At 44.7% G+C, this 15,506-nt stretch overlaps 1 protein-coding gene across 5 annotated transcripts in view; it reads left to right on the top strand.

Moving 5' to 3' along the window:
- Positions 1–15,506, top strand: part of LOC413319 (dynein regulatory complex subunit 7) — a 77,775-nt gene that overhangs the window by 26,012 nt on the left and 36,257 nt on the right. For 2 of the 5 annotated variants that reach the window (XM_016912343.1, XM_016912347.1), the window contains exon 1: positions 1,007–1,045. The exons of 2 other annotated variants lie outside the window; for them this stretch is intronic. In XM_016912343.1, the coding sequence (XP_016767832.1) occupies positions 1,022–1,045 (24 nt within the window). In that variant the 5' untranslated portion in view covers positions 1,007–1,021. Of the gene's footprint in view, positions 1–1,006; positions 1,046–8,080; positions 8,098–8,433; positions 8,531–15,506 lie in introns of those variants that run through there. One more of the 5 variants, XM_016912344.2, reaches the window with a different exon arrangement.

Here is a 15,506-nt window from a genome sequence, read left to right as displayed (position 1 = left end):
GCGGCGGTGTGGTGGCCGTACTCGGTGGGCGTTCTCGTTTCTCTCGAGCGCAGAAAGGAAGCGGCTCGAGGACGGTGTACCGCCGCCACCGTCGGGAAGAAATTTTAATTCGACCGACCGTGCTCGATAACGCGTATCGAAACTCTTCGTCTCGCGTCTCGAGTCTTTCCAACGATCTCGGAGGCCGCGCCGTTGCTTTCTCCCTTCTTCTCTCTCCTTTTCCCACTCGCTCTATCTCCCTCCGCTTCGCCTTCCTCTTTCCACTTTCGCGTCTCCGCTCTTCTTTCCCCTCCCTGATCCGGCCTTCGTCCCCCTCGTCGCCGTCCTCTTTCCATCGGCAGTTTTTATCGGGCAACGAAGGCACGGTGCTCGCCTCCATTATACCCACATCCATTCTACCGTGGCCCCGCTGGAAAAATCCGGCATCGAGCCTCCTCGTCCACGAGGACGAACCGTTCCCCTCCCCCTCCCCCTCCCCCGCCGCTTCCACGACATCTCGGCTCGCCCCTGTTCCGCGGGGATATCTCTTTCCTTCTCCCTCTCCCTCCTCCTACTCCCTCCTTCCCCAACCGCCTTCTTTTCGACCTTTTTCGAAACCCTTTTGCTACGAGGCGGCCAGCCTCTCTTTCTTTCCCGTTGTCGAGGAAGAAGGGTCCAGGGACGAGGAGACCCGAGGAGCCCGAGGAGCGCGGTTCTCGATTTTCAGTGTCCGTCGACCAACGGGTCTGAAGGATGGAACGGAAGTCGCTGGACTCTCGACGGATACACACAGAGAGAGAGAGAGCTTGGAATCGGTACACCGGAGCCGGGAAATGGAATTTATTGCGGCGAGCTATACGCTTTTCTCTCTCTCTCTGTTCTTCTTCTTTTTTCTACTTCTTTCTTTTCGACAATACTACCTCTTTCTTTTTCGATCTTTCGATTTTCCTTTCTTGTTCCTTTGTCTTTGTCTTTGTGACGTGACAGATAGAAATCGACGCGGTACACGACGCGATGGAAAGGGTCTCGCCGCGAGTCGAGCATGCGATCGATCTATTCGTATCAGGTGAGTCAAAGGAATCTCTAAAGGACAGGAATATAACATTGGGATTTCGAAAAATTTGTTTTTTTTAACATCTATAAATTATATTATATATATCTTGTTTTTATATTTTTAATGTATCATGTTAGATTAATGTATACGTACGAATTCATGTTGAAATCATTGCTTGGCGACACTTTGAATCTAATTAAAACTAGAGATACCGAATTTTGGTAATCGTAAAACAATCTATTTGACTCGTTCTCTTCGTTCTAAAACTTTATTCGATAAGGAGTTAAAAATTAAAACTAATTAGAAGAAACAATTTTAATCGAATCGATTTTATACTTTTTCGAAATATAAATCTTGAGAATAATCGTGCAAATTATTCGATTTAAAAATTCTCGGACAAGAAATTAACGAGCAATTTGCTGGAACATCTACAACAAACGAGCGAATAATCGTATAAAAAAAAATATTCCAGAAAATTAAATATTAAATGTCTCTCGCTAGCTTGAAAACAAATTATGGATCAATGTATCAAGTATCGTCATCCCTTTCTTTTCTCCTTACACACACGTGGCAAACGAATGTCAAGAGACCGGTTTGATCGTTGTTTAAATTTCTACAGGCCGAATCTGTCGATCGGAAGCATATTCAGGATTCCGTTGGATGTCACGCGGCGGTGAGCGATAAACTTGTTTCGCCGAGCGTCTCGCATTAGGTAATACATAACTGGAATGGTGAGAGCGAAAGAGAGGGAGAGAGAGAGAGAGAGAGAGAGAGAGAGAGATGGAGAAACTTAAACGAAGAAGGAAAGGCGCGCGAAGGGTGGGGGGACAGAGGGCGAGGACGAAGTTGCGTCGATACGCATAGGCAAGCATACGCGTTCATTGTCCTGATGTTGGTAATGATGTTTCTTCGCAGATCCAACATATTCGTAACGAGATAAACAATGGCCCCAGTGCTATAGCTGCTATTCGATTAGACAAATAGAAGCATTTCCATCGTCGAGGAATTTTAACGGACGATTTATTTTCCCTGTATTTATATATTTATAAAGAAACGATGTATCGTAATTAATTCTTAAGCGATATTTTAAAATTTTAATTCGCTTTATTTTGACTATTTTTTAACTAACTTCATTTAATTTGATGAATTATATAATTTAAATTTTATTTTAATATTTCGCGCGATTTTCAAACGAAATTATAAATGAAAAATTTTTCCATCGAAAAATCGAACATCACGCGCACGATTCATCGCGCTACGAGAGGACAATGAAGCGGGAACATTTTTGTTGGACCGTATATATATATATATATATACTTGGGCGCGTTTCGTGGTATTTAGGTTGTTCCGCTTTTCGCTTGTCGACCGTGGAGCGGTGCGCCGCTGCTATTATCCGGGATAGCAGCCGGCAACGGAATCGATCGATCGATTCCTTCGTGCCTCGTGGTCCGAGACTTCCCACGAGAGGAGAAAGGCACCCTAACGCGCCAATATATCCCCTTGAAATTATTTCGTAATGGTCGAGGTATTAAAAGAACGGCGGGCCGTGGCGGCGCAACGCTTAATTACCATCCGCGTGGCTATGGGAAAATTATCGCCACTAATGATGAAAATGTTCCACCAATTTACCGTTTTCTTTTTTCCTTCCTCTCTCTCTCGTTATTTATTTATACTCCTCTTCTCAATTTTTTATCCTCGGCAAATTATGAATATGCTCGCGTCACTATATTTGTTAAATTTCAATAACATATTTAACTACGAGTTTCCGTTTATTTTAAATTTCGAAATGCTTGCAAAAAATTTCTAAATGTTATATAAAAAATATCAGGACAATAAAAATTATTGAAAATCCATTAAATCTCGGCTGAAGATTCGGAACAATCGGTTTCGCAACTCATCGCGAACCGCTATAACCCATAAATAATAAACCAAAGAAGACCTGCCATCTAAAATATAAAAACCATCTTAGAGAGAGAGAAGAGTATCATTGAACAACGGAAGTTGAGAACACGATGGACGACAATGGATCACAGCGGCCAAAGCGTAGCAGCTCGGTGTTCGCAAAACGATCAATCGGCGAGGTTCTCGCGTTCTTCGTCGAAGAAAATAGTAACGTTCGCGCGAGAAAGAAAAAGAGAGAGAGAGAGAAAGAGAGACGGTCTAACGCCGCGATATATCCGCTCGATTTACTTTCTCGACTCCCTTCTGTCTTCCTGTCCTTCCCTCGCCGATGCCGCCGCCGCCGTCGCTGCTTTCTCGCTGCACAAAAGCCGACACGAGGGGGGAACGAAAAAAGACTCGCTCGTCCGTGCGAGCCGCGCGCGCGAATATGCACCGCGAGCGCAATTATACGACGAACACAGCCGTGAAACGCGTGTAGCAGGCGACCACGACGACGAACCGGTGTGCCGAGCACAACGGCGGTAGGGAACGGACGGAAAGGGAGGAAACGGAGTGGGGAGAGAGGAGAGAAAGAGAGAGAGAAAAAAAAGGGAGAATACCGTAGCTCACCTTCTTCGCGTTTTATTGTTCTCGCTTTTGCTTCCTTTCTTCCTTTCCTTCGAGGATGTTCGCGTGGATTTCGCGATGTCGCGACGTCGTATCGGTTGTTCTTCGTCCTCTTCCTCTTCCTGTTTCGTACGAGAAGAACCGTATTTCGAATTGAAGGATTTATTTTAGCGTTGGCAATTCGATAGATTTATTTTATACGATATTAGAAAGATTTTGTTATGATCATAACATCTTGTGATGGAAGGATATTAAAAATGGGTAATTGTAACAGTATTGCTTTACGTTATATTTACAATGTAAAGGTAGGAGCAACGTTTTATTTCTCGAAATACAAAACCAATTTATTACGCTATTTTATTTTCATCTCTAGTTGCAAGATGAAAGATAATATCGAACGAATAACAAATGATCGTACGGATACGTGAATGGAACAATTTCCTCGCGAAACACGTATATATGTATATTCGTATCATCGAAAGGATTAACTTGATCCCAATCTTGAATTTAACAATAACCTAACCCATACACACACATACGCGATAATACACGATCCTCTCTTCAGTCAAAACTCTCCCCACGCTGAACATCCGTCCATTCGGATGGTTCGCGATCCCCGCTCGGCTCTCCCTTATAAACCATTTACGAGCGGACGAGGCGGCGCGTAATTACGTAACGAACGCACCCCAAGACACCGGTAAATTACCGGCAACGCAGCGAGGCGACGGGAAAAAGGAAAAATAAGAAAAGCAAGGGAAGGACACGCGCTACCCTCTCGCTTCCAGTCTCTCAACTGCCCCCCCTCCTCTACCATTCGTTTCAAGCTCTCCTTGCGTCTCCTCAGCCCAGCAATTTGTTTGTTTGCGCGAAGTTGGGAATTTAGGATGAAATATACGATGGATTAATAATAAAAAGGCTAAGGAGGGGAAAGTATCTCGATTCAGAGAGCCTATGCGACTTTACAGTTATTAGATAAGGACCGACGAAGCAGGAAACATTGACGGTCTCTTTCTTCCTCTCCGAGTTTCCGTTCTCGTTCTTCCTTCCTGTCTTTCTTTCTTTCTTTCTTTCTTCGTTCGTTCGTTCATCCGCTCCTTTGGTGCTCGTTTCTTGTTAAGACAAGCGGAACAACGACATCGACAAGGACAAAGATAAATAGAAAGAGAAAGAAGAGCATATAGTTAGCGGTACGTGTACAAAGAGGATAGGAAACACACAGGGGGTGATGGTTTAGGATTGGAGGGAAGGGAAGGGAAGGGAAGGAGAGAAGGTGGACGACGAGGGAAGGCGGTGACCCGCGGTGCCTGTCTGTCGTGCTGGCCGCGTTTCAGACCCGCACAGCTCTCCTTCTAGCGTGCCGCGTTATATAGCACCGTTCGTCTCCCTCGCTCCGCCTCTATCTTTCCGTCTCTATCTATTTTCCTTCCGATTCTCTCTCTCTCTCTCTCTCTCTCCTCGCCCGTAGCGAGTCTCAGTCACGGAACGCGCGCGTTTCGTCCTGCAGCCTCGAGCACGGATTCGAAAGTTCGAAAAAAAACGGGGAACTAGAATAGAAGGGAAGAAAGAAAGAAAGAAAGAGGAAGAATTGGCGATAGGTCCGATCGCGGCGCGGTTCGAAGTATGCAGAGCTATCGAGAACGATGCGGTGACCGAGGAGGGCGAACGACGCGAGACAATCGCAATTCTCCGCTTGGCTCTGCTCTGCTTCGTTGGCACGTCGCGCCGCCGTGAGGTAGAGAGCGGAGAAGAGCGCTCGCGATTGGGAGAAAGAAGCGTGAACGAGGAACCCGTTGCGAGAGAGAGAGAGAGAGATAGAGAGAGAAGAGGATAAAACGGCAAAGGAGAAGGTGGATAGGGTGTAGAGGTTGTGGAGAAAGAAGGAGGCAGGGAGAGAGAGAGAGAGAGAGAGAGAGGTTGGCGCGAGGGAGAACTTTGACGAGGCGGAGGAGGAGGATGAGGTAGTAGAAGAGGAGTAGAGGAGAGCGAGGAGAGGACGGTAGGTAGAAGAGGGTGAGCCGCAGCAGCGGGCGACTGCGGCTCTGCGAGAGTGTGGAGAGCGGGAGCGAGAGGAGTGGCGCGACGCGGACTGGTGAACCGTTGGGGACGAAAGGGGCGGGGGAGGTGGTTGGTGTGCGCGGTAGGGTGACGCGGAGGGGAGACGTAGCAGGGAGGACGGAGGTAATTTGAGCGTCACACGCCGAGCGAGCGAGCGAGCGGCAACGAACGAACGCCAGGCAACGTCTATGTGCTACATAAAGAGGCTCCCCCTATCCTCCCCCTTATGTATCCAACCCATCGCGAACCTACGATGTGACGCGACCCATGTACAACGCGTCCCAAAAGTCCCGTGTTGCCTGCCTGCTGCCTGCTTCTGCCTGCCTGCCTGGCTGACTGCCTGCCTGCCTGCTCGCCTGCCTTTGCCTGGCTGCCTGCTAGTAGCCTGACTCTGCTTCGTAACCCGGTACGTCCCAGAGAGAGAACCGCGCTACTCTGTGCCGGGATATAGCGTATATGAGAGACCACGGGCGCTGGGCAAGCACTAGCTGGGAAATGACTTTAACCCGGGTTATCGAGGGACGACGATGTCGACGACGACGGAACGAAACGGAGGGTAGGAAGGAAGGAAGGAGGGACGGAAGGTGGAAGGTAAAGGGAGAGAAGACTACGAAATTTTTCAGAAGCGACCCATACCACGGTCGAACACTGTGAAGGCAATGATGCTCTGCCGTAGGATACCGGTGAAAATCTTCCAACCAAAGGGAACGACCGCGTGGGTGTGGTTTTTGGCGGCAAAGCTTCGTCTTCTTCGAGAGTTGTAACGCGAGTGTGAGAGTGTATCCGCAGTACGTATACACCGATAGCTATATATATATATGTATACACATATACCTGTACGAATATTTTCATCGACGATTCGCGTTTGCCCTTCAAGCCTTCGCTAATGTGTTTATTTTCGATGAGGACGCAAGCGGACGCTCGTTCCTCTCTTTTCATTCCCCGTTCTTTCTTCGACTTGGACTTATCGGACTTTTGTCCGTCCTGTGAAATTTTTCTTCACAGTCGGAAGCGTTCATGCGTCAGCTGGTCGATCGATATCGATCTATCTTCGTTCTAGATCAATCTTTCTTCGAATATTCCTCAACAACTCGTCATTTTTATCGGTGATCGGCCGATTCGAATTAGGAAATCGGCTCGAAGTATTTCTAGAACGATCCCCAGCCGGTCGATCGTCATTCAAAATTTCCGCGGGGCCAACTATTTTAGGTCACGGTATTTCGGCGATTCCGCCTCGATGGAACGCTCTCCTAGACTGGGAAAGAATGGACTCGGAGAGTCGTTGGAAACTCCACTCTGGTATCTCCGAGTTCCATCCTTTTATATCTCCAACATTGGTACGTATATTAGTAAGTACATGTATATCAGTAAGTCGCATAATAAATTAGAATAATGGGTAAAAGAATTTGAATATTAGACAATTTTGGTTAATTTGGACAATTTTAATTCAAAAATATATAATAATTGTTGAAAATTACCAATTTTGAATAAAATTTTTTATGTTAATTTATATAAAATAAATACTAAAATTTCGCGAAATAAAAATATACAAAATTTATGAATTATTTGATATCATAAAATTCAAAATAATTGAAAAATTGAAAATTTAATCCGAAAAAAAATATATATATATATTTGTTTTGCTTTTTTCTTTTAAATATTAATAAATATTGATATCTTTCCAAAAAAAGTAAAATCAACAATCAAATACTTTCATGCCGTTTTGGATATTAGAATGCTGCAAATGCTTTGACTTATGAAGACGATAAAGTTTTTATACGTATGCATCCACATATATATACTATTTTTACAATAATTTGATATTAGTAGTAAAAGAAAAAATAAATATAAATGACAATAATAATAACAATGAAAGAATCTATATTTTTTTCAAAAATAAAAAAAAAATCGTGTCACAAACTACTTTGTTAAACTGCTTAATGTTTGAATAGAGAAATAATTCCGTCTTGGAAATGTGATTTATGATCGAACTCTGAGAATGATAATTTGTTTACCGAGCAAACCTACAAAGAGGGTTTCTCCTACTCTTTCATATTCTCCACGCTTTCTCCGTCGTTCGTTCATCGTAATATGTATATACCTTAGGACGCGAGTCGTATGAATTTCCATGGCACGATCACAGCTCCGGCCACTTCACACCTGTTATTATTATAAAACTCTGTCGGGTGGCGTTTCCGATATGCGCGTGCGCAATTGCGCTGTAACATCATCAAAACGGGTATCCCGAGTAACGCGCAATTAATCTCGAATCTTTATCGTTGATTTTGTATCGTTTCTATATGAACTTGTTAGAATTAATTCTCAGTATCTTATATTCGTTATTCCTTCTTCGATTCTATTATATTTAATATCAGAAATTGTACTTCTCGAACACATGAATTATGGATGCTAAGATTTTGACTTCAAACTTAACCTCACTCTTCATAACATCAGAAGAATCAAATTTCATCTCGATTCAACGCATGCCATACGAAAAATATGTACGTATTTTTTTATACAATTTAATAAAATTTTATTATATCTATTTTTAAGATTTTTTATATCGTTTGAAATATTTGAGAATATTATTCGAATTATTAAGTTTAACATATATTTTATTTCGAAACGATTGGCAACATCGAAAGATTCATTTAAATCATAACCTATAAAAGGAAGTTATTATATAATTAACATTATGGATATAATAATAATTTCACTTACTTAAATAAATAAATTTTGTATTTATATTTATAGATTTTTATTTGTTCTTTTTTTTTCTGTTTATAAATTTAATAGTATTGTTCTTTAAATATGTCTGTAGATATTGCAATTTGTAGGTGAGAATAACGGAGATATAGAGCGTTCAATTCATGAAGTGGTTATGTTCGAGGTTTGATTAGATGTTTGTTTAGGCTGGGAATTGCTCGGATGTCGGTAAGTGTTTGAATTCATACGGTACATAACTTCTGGTTTTATTATGCTCGTAACCTTGAACGTCCTTGTACGATGAACCCATATATCACGCTATTCTCTGCAACTCGGGAACAAGGTCAGAGCATGTACATTTGCAGCAACTTCTTTTATCACTTTCGCTTTCTGCGCCCGATGATCGTACTTACAGTACGATATTACATTTTACATATTAACAATGTTATTGATAATATAATAATCGTTATCGCGTTTTTCAAATTCATCGGTTTAATAAATACTTAAATAAATTTAACGATTAAAAATAAATATCGAGAAAAAATTATATTTTACATTATTATTGAACTTTTACGATTCTATCGTAAGAAGCTAATTTTCGATTATTTATTCAATTATTTTTCTATCTATTTTTTTTACCACGATACTACAATAAAAGGAAAAGATACAAGGAAGATAAATCATTAGTCGTAGAATTCTAATTTTTCAGACAAATAATTTTTCTTCCGTTCCTCGGCTGTTCGCTTTATTTTTGTTTTCATCCTCGTGACCCTCGCGGAAAAGAAAGAAAAAAGAAAGAAAATAAACGTTGCTCGATATCGGGCTCGACTGTCACGAAAATCCGGATTGGTCGCGGGGGCTGGCGATCGCATAATGGGCACGGGAGCGATGATAATGGGCGCGCGCAGCGTCTTTCGAAACTTCCTATCGGCCGGTGACGTCGTCGTTGTACATCCTGTATAAGTACATAACGTGTATATGTGTGCGGCATCGAGTATCGGTATTAGGGCGGAACGAACAGAGGGTGTATACACGCGATGCTTGTATATACGTCGCAAACCCACGCACACTTGTGCACATATATATCTATACGCTCTTTCCTTGACGTGTGCATGTACATTACCGACCAAAAATTTCAAATCATTTTCTCGCCTCTACCTATACAAAATTTTATACAAATTTCTCGAAATTAATTCTACGAATATTACTTGGATAATATAAAAATATGGATAATCATAAAGATATCTATGCTATCCTCACTATTATTGATAAAATTATACAAGTTGTAAATGAGAAAACAACTCTTTTTATACCATTTCTTTAAATATATCATCCATTCTTCATCTTAGTATTGCATTCTAATACAACAATTTACCAACAATTTTTCTCGAAATTCCATCGTGATAGAATTTAGATAGAAAAATTACGAATTTTGTTTCGTCGAAATTGAACGAATTCACTCATTTTTTATCAATTTCTTTCCAACCTGAACCTTTTTCCCCCGATTTAAAAATCGTATCAAGTTACAGCGATTCTTCGAAACTTTTGATCGATAGTGTATATCCGCGATGCGCGACGCGACATACACCGCGTTCCGAAAGGCTTCCTGCCATATTCGAGGAGATAGAGAGTGCTACACATTCGTTGGTTACACACGCGATAAAGAATCGTTCGGTTGGGGAGGGGAGACGAGCATAGACGAGCATTAACGAAATTGTTGTGGCGTCACCGATTCACCCATCCTCCGCGCACACCGTCCCATACTCCTCATACTCGGGGTCCCATTTTCACCCCTCGTCGACGTATGTGGCATTCCTGAAGTCCTCGGCCGCGATATCGCCGTAGGGTTGATGAAATTGGTACGTTGATTAAATTGTTGCTCGGAGCTGTCGAACAGCCGCGACGAGCCGCGAGCGAGCGAGCGAGCGAGCGCGTGTCCGATCGAACGCCGTGTACCACGATCGACCATCGTCTACCCCTCCTCTCTCCCCGCCCCTCCAACGATATTAATCTTAAGCGGAAAAGTCGGACAAAGTCGGTGATTCTTTCATTAAGATTGAATAGTCGATGGGGTTGGTTTTCTTATACGTCGAATTCGATGTTGGATATAAAAACGATTAACGATTACATTTATTGAATTTTAAATTGCCAATCAACGATTAAAGGTGTTTTATTTTATTTTGAAGCTAATATGCAAGGATTAAGATATTTATAATGGTCCATCGCGATTATACAGAAAGATAAAAAGATAAAAATAAAATTCAATTTATTAGAAATTTTTGAATTTGTAATATGGCGGATATCCAACGACTTGGAAGATGTTGAATTATAGATATTGGAGAAAATTGGGTCGGCACGATGTTGAGAATCATTTTTTTTTGTGCGTATTATTGTTCGATCGTACATCAATTAATTAATGTAAAGATAATTTGATGCTGAAATTTCTTTTTTATGCTTTCTAAAAAAATTATAAAACATAAAGAAGAATTTTTAATTCCATTTACAATTTCATTCTCGTACATTTCTTCCCTATGTGTCGCATGATTGAGTAATTTTATAATATCAAATACAAAATTTAAGGAATAAAAAAAAGAAAAAGAAGGAGAAAAGAAATTTCCTTAGCCGTAGAAAGAATCTGATAAGCGATTTAGTATTAACTTAAAAATTCGAGGCACGCGTTTGAAACATGCTGTATGAGGCGATCTTTATTAAAGTCGGCCCGGCTCGCTAAAGGGGATGGCAGATTTAAACCTTTCTCCACGAGCGAGCCATCGTACCAATTCTATGACCGCGTTTATATCATTCTATGTTCCTTCAACAAGTGGAACTTCAAAAAGAAGTTACAGTTAAACGAGCTAAGCTCCCGCCAACCCCTTCTCTCTGCAACCTTGCAACCGTGAAAAACTTTTCGATTGCGACATCCCGCGTTCGCACATCCCGAAAAGCGTTGAAGATTCTTCCGTTTTTAAAAAGAACGATAAACGTATCCTAATCTTCTAAAATATTTTATCGAATAAAAACACAATCCAAATTTTCCTTCGTCTCAAAATTTGAAAGAAAATTATTAAAAAACCTATAATAAAATTTCGCGAAGCAAAACTTTTTAAAAAATTCTATGTTCGAAATGTATCGATGATGAATCTCTCCGCTCGAACTAATTAATCGAGGATGTTCGAGATACTGGACAAAACTTCTAGCCTCGAATTTCCTCGCGAGATTACATAAATGCGGCGCGTTTATTCAAAGAGGATCAATCGTCCGGATAATCCGGCATCCGTTGAAACTTCCGGCAAAGTTTCTGCGAATCCGCAGCCACGTACGAAACAACGGAGAAAGAGAGAGAGAGGGAGGGAGGGAGGGAGGGAGCGGGAGTGAGTGGAAGAGAGGAGGAGGTGGAGAGCTCATGAATGAACGAGTACGCGGCAAGTTTCCAGCGTGCTCGAAACAACATGTACCGGGGATCCATTTCTTAGCGCGACAACGGGAACGGTCGCGCGACCGTTTTCAAAGTTTCAAGGGCTGAAAGTTGGTGGTAATAGCGGCACACACACGCACACATACGTGTATGCATTGGAAAAAATTGAAACGCTCGCGCGATTCACGGAACGTAGCAACCATTCGGCAAATTATTTATCGCGTACGACTTCCGGCTGAACCTATTTTGTTTCGTAACCGGTTGAATTTACGGAGGAGGTTATTCTTGGTGTTAGGTCGAGGTCAAGCGGTCGAAAGTATTTTCGGTCGAATTGGTCGGATCGGGTTTAAGGAGAAGCATTTGGTTCGCATATATATATATAAATTATACGATATCGTGGATTTTTATAATATTTTTATAAACGGATTTACTAATTTCATGTTTATTGTACGTATAGTGAAAAGAAAAAAAAGTTACTCAAATTTATATAAATAGGGTTTTCGCATTCTTCCCATTCACAATTCTTTGAAACGTTTCATTCTCGACGCGTTAACCTCTCATTCCGCGACTTTTTACCCACGTATATTGAAATCGAGCATTCGTCCCAACAGCTCTGTCCCCAGCATCAAAGCATCGCCCACGACTGACATTTGTCAATTCGCCGTCCCAAAAATCACGACTAAAATTCTAGCGGAGACAAAACTCGACAACGAATGCGACCCGCCCACCCGCCACCACGCAGAACCGCAGAACCCATCTCCCGAACACGACACGATGTTATGATATATCTCGCGCGATGTTGAAATTTTCTCTGGAAGAAAAAAAGAAAGAAAGAAAAGAAATAATCCTCAACACCCCCCCCCCCCGCTCCCGTTAAACTTTTCTTCGTATAAATTCCTCGTAGCTTACACGCGGGGTTCGCACGACACGTCTTCCGTTGGACTTCCACCCGAAGATGGCAACATCCTCCTCCGTGGGCGGGGGTATAAGGACGAATCACGGATCGCTTGTCGGTATTCGTGGCGCGGCGCACAAAGAGGATAGAAGGTTGATGGAAAGGTCGAGCGAGCCGGAGCACACGATGTCGTGGATGTAGGGGCTCGGAGGGGGCTGGGAGGGGCGAGGGGGCGAAGGAGGAGGCGGTCGAGGCGGAGGGTCGCGCGATTAATTCGCAGAACGACGAAGGATATTCCCGCGGCTGGCCCCATATAAGCCCTCCTCCCTGCCCGAACCCTCCTCGGCATCCCACCGGCTGTCTATTTCTCTCCCACCCCTCCACCCCTCTTCCCCCAGACCGTATGCCGTGTCCGCGGCATTAGGCGTCGATCTACCGAGATACGGAGATCGAGGCAGCGGTGGTGCGCCTCTGGCCTCGTCGATGCCAGGCACGTCTGCCTTTTGGGGCGCCTCCTCCGCCTCCTTCGTTCCCCCCCCTCTTCCTCCTTCCTCTATGTACGTATATCCGCGCACATAGCGGACCAACGTTTATACATATGTACACCTATATATATATATATATATATATATACACGTGCATATAGATCCGACCGAGAACGGTCTACTACACGCTTCTAAGTCCGTCTCGCGCACACCCCTCGACTCGTTCGCGTTCAACCTCGTGGGTGTGCGCGCGCGCGTTCCTGGACGCGTTTCCCCCACGTATATATCTTCGCATCCGTGCGCGCCAACACCGATCCACCGTCCTGGTGTGCGCCGTGTGCACCTATAGATCCGCGGGGATCGGCACATAGCCGCGTACACGCGAGAACGTTTATGTAGCGCGCTGTCGGACGCGCGAGAGCTACCTAAACCGACCAGTGTCGTCGTCGTGGAGAGTACATAGCGGGCTAGGAGTGTGTAGACGTGTATATATACGTATATACGTAGCGGGCAACTGTGCCGCGCCGCGTGGTTATATAAAGGGGAGCGACGGAGAGCGAATGGTAGGGAAGAAGAGAGTCGAAGCGAAACGATGGTGGGAGGAAGCAGTGGGGCGCGGAGCCATGCGGCTTTATGTAGCGACGGTGTGGAACACACGAGCGGTCCGTCCGTCGGTCGGTCGGTCGATCGTTGGGTCGGTTGGTCGGTCGGTCGGTCGGTCCGTCCGTTGGTTCAGCCTGTGTACATATAGCGTTGGCCCCATGTAACGCTAGGGGGGTAGGACCGCGAAGCCGTTGGTCCTCCTTGTCCGACACGCGTTTGCTACCTGCGAGTCTGTCTTTGTCTCACCGTTCTCGTCTCGGTCGGTCGCGCGCTCGCGTGTGAGTGAGCACGCCACGGGCTTCCGCGAACCGGGGTCACTTATGTATATAGGAGAGGCGAGTCTCCACGGCTCTGCGCTACTACTCCTGCTGCCTCGCGAACTCGCCTGCAGACCAGATCCATAGTTAATTACCGGCCTAATCTCTATTCGCGATTGCCCGAAACCGCTCGTAAATCCGTATCGGTGTGTGTGTGCGTGCCAAGCGCCACCGCCGAACTATCCCTCCCCCTTCCCTTCACCTCCTCTCTCCCTTCCTTCCTTCCGTCCTTCCTTTCTTTCCCCACTCCGCACTCACCATTTATTACCGATCCTCCGTTCCTTCGAATTCTTCTCTCTCTCTCTCTCGTCCACGCTCCTATACGATCTCGCGTCCTTCTCCTCCTCTCCCCCCTTCCCTTCTCCCTTCTGGCTCTTGTTTCTCTCCGTGACCGTGTTCGTAGCGCGACACGCGTAAAGATAGCGCGTCCGAATGCATCTGGGTCTCTGGCCATCGTTGCGGATCGCGAACGAAAGAAAGAGACTACGGGCAGAGAGTGTAAGGTTCGGCGCGCGCGAGTGAGAGGAGGAAGGATCGAACGCGCGGTGGAGAAGGAGAGGGAGGAGAGGGAAGGGAACGTAGAAGGGAATGGTGGGAAGGAGGGGACGAGAGGTCTGGCGAGAACGTATACGCGGCAGGATCGATCCCCACGATCGATCGCAGCGATATATACCGTTAAGAGGGAATCGGCGAGATCGGCGTGTTCCGGGCTCGACCCGCCGCGCTTCCGGTCACGAGGAGCGAACCACGCTCACCGAGGAAGCAGCCTTTACTTCTCTCTCTCTCTCTCTCTCTCTGTCTGTCGTTCCCTCTTCCGTTTTGCTCAGCGTGTCGTCGTTTCGTTTGGTGACTGGCTGGCTCGGGTTGGTTGGTCAGCTCGTCGTTTCTCGAGCTCACGTTCCTTTCGACGAACGCGATTCCGTGCGAAAACGCACGACCGACCAGCCGCGGCTCTCTGCAATGGGCGGGCTTCGTTTCTCTTCTCGACCGAGTAGAGTGTGTCTGGTCGTCGCGTTTCACGGAAAAGGGGAGTAACAAGAATCCTCTTGAAAATTTGGTCCGTGAACCCGTGAACGACCGCCTTTCTCGTCTCGTGGACGGATTAAAGAGGAAACCGGTCGCGCCACGAGCCGCGACGATCGCCGCGTTCCTCTTCGCTCGATCGATTATCGAGCCGAGAGTGCCCGAGCTGCTGTCTCGTTTCTCGAAGGGATCAGTTTCGAGAGGAGGAAGAGTAGTAGTACGTTGGCATTTTTTCTTTTTTTTTTCTTTTTTCTTTTTTTTTTTTCTATCGACTCGCAAAATGGTTTATAAGACGCGTGCTTTTTCACGGAAGATTCATGGGAAGGGATCTCGAATTTTTTCAATCATAAGTCTTTTAACTATCGAGCGTGTAGTTACGGTATTTACGCGTAAACGTAGGTTGAATATTGTTTACGATAAGTGCGCTCGTCAATGTAATTTGAATTAACGGGAATTATATGAGATC

This window comes from Apis mellifera, linkage group LG5 (genome assembly GCF_003254395.2).
Source record: "Apis mellifera strain DH4 linkage group LG5, Amel_HAv3.1, whole genome shotgun sequence".
Lineage (NCBI taxonomy): Eukaryota > Metazoa > Arthropoda > Insecta > Hymenoptera > Apidae > Apis > Apis mellifera.
Note: the sequence above shows the minus strand (reverse complement) of the source record. Positions and strands in the feature narration are given on the sequence as shown.